General features: G+C 41.7%; 1 protein-coding gene across 1 annotated transcript; it reads right to left on the bottom strand.

The window, feature by feature from the left end:
• Positions 1 to 586: 586 nt before the first annotated feature.
• Positions 587 to 1,576, bottom strand: LOC308254703 (olfactory receptor 11G2-like; the record flags this gene model as incomplete). The annotated part of the gene is given in 2 exon segments (XM_080681069.1): positions 587 to 828; positions 831 to 1,576. Coding segments are annotated over 2 exon segments (924 nt in total). The 5' UTR covers positions 1,513 to 1,576.
• Between the last annotated feature and the right edge of the window lie 2,060 nt (positions 1,577 to 3,636).

Here is a 3,636-nt window from a genome sequence, read left to right as displayed (position 1 = left end):
AAACAGTCCTTAAATGAAATAAAAGTCATTTAGCTCTACTGTATTTATAGTAAGAAGAAAACTTAACTTTTATTGAGCTACTACACCCATTAACGTCACAATTTTTCAATATAATGGTCAGCCTTCAATTAAAAAAATTGAAGAATGCTAAAAAACAAGACAAATGATAAAAAACCAAGAGAAGAAATAAACAACAGACATAAGCTCATAGGTGATTGAGGTTTTGGCCAGTGCTAAAATGAACAATTATTGAGTAAAACCATTTTTTAAACCTGAAAATAAGTTAAATGCCATTTAAAAAAATGATTGTAGCCCGGCTGGCATGGCTCAGTAGTTGAGCATCAACATATGAACCAGGAGGTCACAGTTCCTGGTCAGAGAACATGCCTGGGTTACAGGCTCAATCCCTAGTGGGGGACGTGCAGGAGGCAGCTAATCAATGATTCTTTCTCATGATTAATGTTTCTATTTCTTTTTCCCTCTTCCTTCCTCTCTGAAATCAATAAAAATATTTTAAAATGTTTGCAAATAAGTCAAATACATTTTTGAGCTCTAATTGCCCAAGAGCCTTGTTGATTAACACTTTTTATATTCCCAGAAATTTCTGCAGGGCTTTTTTCATATCTTTGTTCCTAAGACTATGTATCACAGGGTTAAGAAGTGGGGTCACAATGGAATAAAACAGAGTCACAATCTTCTGCATTCCAGCTTCATGCTCAGATGTTGGGCTCCCATACATGACCAGTACTGAGCCATAGAACAGTGAAACCACAGCCAGATGGGACCCACAGGTGGAGAAAGCCTTTCTTCGTCCAGCTGCTGAGGGACTTTCAATACAGCTCTTAGGACCATAGCATAAGACACCATGATGAAGACAAAGGGAATGATGAATGGCAGAGGACTTAAAATGGAGAAGACAAGCTCTACCACAGGAGCTTTCTTGCAAGTGAGTGCTAGAAGAGGAGCCGGGTCACACAGGAAGTGGTCAATAATCCTGGAGCCACAGAAGGACATTTGGGAAATAAGAGTGATAGGAATCAAGAACCAGAGGAAACCAAGCACCCAGCAGCTGACCGCAAGATTGGTGCAGAGATATCCAGTCATAATGGTTGGGTAGTGTAGAGGCTGGAAGATGGCAAGGTATCGATCAAATGCCATAACAGCCAAGAAAAAGCATTCTGTAGAACCCAAGGAGAAGAAAAAATAGAACTGGAGAAAGCACCCAGAGAAGGAGATGATTTTGGTGTCAGAGAGGAAGTTAGCCAACATGTTGGGGACAGTGGAGGTGACATACCAGATCTCTAGGAAGGAGAAGTTGGTGAGCAAGATGTACATGGGGGTGTGGAGTCTCTGATCCCAGTGCACAGCACAGATGATGGAACCATTGCCCATGAGGGTCAGGAGGAAGACAACAGAGAAGAGAACAAAGAGGAGGACTTGCCCCTCCCTGGTGCTAGGGAAGCCCAGGAGGATGAAGCCAGTGATGGTGCTGGAGTTGTTGAAAAATTTCATGGGTCTGTGAGCTGTAAAAAGACCATCAAATCATTGAATGACTGTGTATAGATAGATGGGGACCCAGGTATATGTTGATGCCACTATGGGGGATGCAATAAACACTTATATATCAATAGTTGCTATTTTTGTCTAAACCTGAAATACTGTCCTGGCTTAGTTGTTGGACTGTAAAAGCACTAGAAGTCAATGAATATTAGCAGGATGAAGCCAGTGGTGGGGCTGGAGTTGTTGGGGATTTTTATGGATTTGTGTGAAAGAACCAGCAAATATTAAATGACTGGATATAGATAGAAGGGGACCCAGATTTATATGTAAACTATCTTGGAGAAGAAAATAAAGACATATATCAATAGCTACTTTTCTCCTTTAACTGAATATTGACCTGGGTTGCTTCTTTCTTCTCATTCACATTTTCACTGTGGACTCAAGAAAACTTCGATCAGAATTGATAGGTTCTTGAAGGAGAGTGACATAGAGATATTTAAAGATTACATTGAATGTTACACTTAATAGAGTCTCTATCTACTATCTCTGTATTCTTACAAAAATGGAATTTCTTTCATTTACAGAAGAGGTGACACTAATGACAATTGGCAGAAACTGAGTCAAATTTGTAGCCATGTAACATGAACTCATAGAACTTTTTGAATTACTTCTTTTATGTGACTTTTAAAACTGGCCTTATTTAAAACTAAATTAACTTATCAATTAAATAATATTGCATACCAATTTCATGTGTAAAACAGTGAAATCAACTAGAGGAAATTAGCCTTAGTTTCTGCTGTGTTAAAAGAGAAAGACAAAGGTAAAATAATTATTAATGTTGAAATAGGTGTGTGCTTACTTGGAAAAGAGACATGAATTTTCCCAGTGTACAGTTATAGATATAACTAGAGGCCTGGTGCATGAAAATTCATGCACTGAGGGGGTCACACAGGAAGTGGTCAATAATCCTGGAGCTACAGAAGGACAATAGTCCCTCAGCCCGGCCTGCCCCCTCTCACAGTCCAGGAGCCCTCAGGGGTGGGAGGCAACCTGGCGATCAGGTGAAGGCAACGCTCCCATCACACCCCTGCTGCTGCCACTGCCGGTAGCGCAAGCCTCGGCAGGCCCTGGTTACCTGAGCCTCAGGTGGCCCTTGGGCCGGTCCTGGGCGGCTGGGGGGCTGGGAGGCTGAGGGGACTGGGCGCGGCCATCTTGTGGCTGTGGGCGCTGCCATCTTTGAGGGTGTGACAGTCAATTAGCATATCCCCTCCTTATTGGCTGTGGGTGCCACCATCTTTGTGAGGGTATGATGGTCAATTAGCATATTTCTTCTTTATTAGATAGAATTCTATGCCAATAATACCAACTGTGGATATTATTGGTAACATGGAATTCTAAATAGCAATGGATTTGTAGGGGATGGGAAACTGAAACTTTGCTCCATCCCCCAGTAACTACTTGGGAGCATTTCAAGGCAGAGTGGCTTCTAGAGATTTAATATCTGCATAATGACTTCCTTTGGTCCTAAATGAGTCAGAATACCTTTGTTAAAGGATCATGCACTCAGGCCTTGGAATCAATTAGATTAGAACCCTCTGTAAATAAATGTATAAGTGAGCAACATAGAGAAAGTCTGTGTCCCCTACGTTTTCTTCTATGCTAAACCCATGTTTTGCTTTTTGAAATTTGGCAAGGGGCCCAGGGAGTCTAATACAGAAAGCAGTAATTTTTTTACTAGGAATATTCAAGGCCCGAGAAACCTCTAAGAACAAGAGTAAAAAGTGGTAGCAGCAAGATGATGCCACTTCTCAAATATAGGTGTGGGTGTTTAGAGTGTCATGGTGGAGGAGGATTACAATTTTATTGTAGGGTGAGGAGCCTGGGTGAGTATTTATAACACAAGCCTATATAATAAAAACATAGTATGCAAACTGTCCCCTTGACCAGGAGTTGTCTGGGAGTTCGACCAGGGGGTGGGACCGGCCAGGGGAAGGGAGGGAGGCCCCAGCTGGCAGCCAGCAGCTGCTAGGGACCCTACTAGTGCATGAATTTCATGCACTGGGCCTCTAGTGTATAATATTTTAAAACCTATTCTGGTTCATTTTAAACTCAAGATTTTCTATTGTGTGATGAATA

This window comes from Plecotus auritus (genome assembly GCF_963455305.1).
Source record: "Plecotus auritus genome assembly, chromosome: 1".
Lineage (NCBI taxonomy): Eukaryota > Metazoa > Chordata > Mammalia > Chiroptera > Vespertilionidae > Plecotus > Plecotus auritus.
The sequence above is the reverse complement of the archived record's forward strand: the minus strand, read 5'-3'. Positions and strand labels throughout refer to the sequence as shown.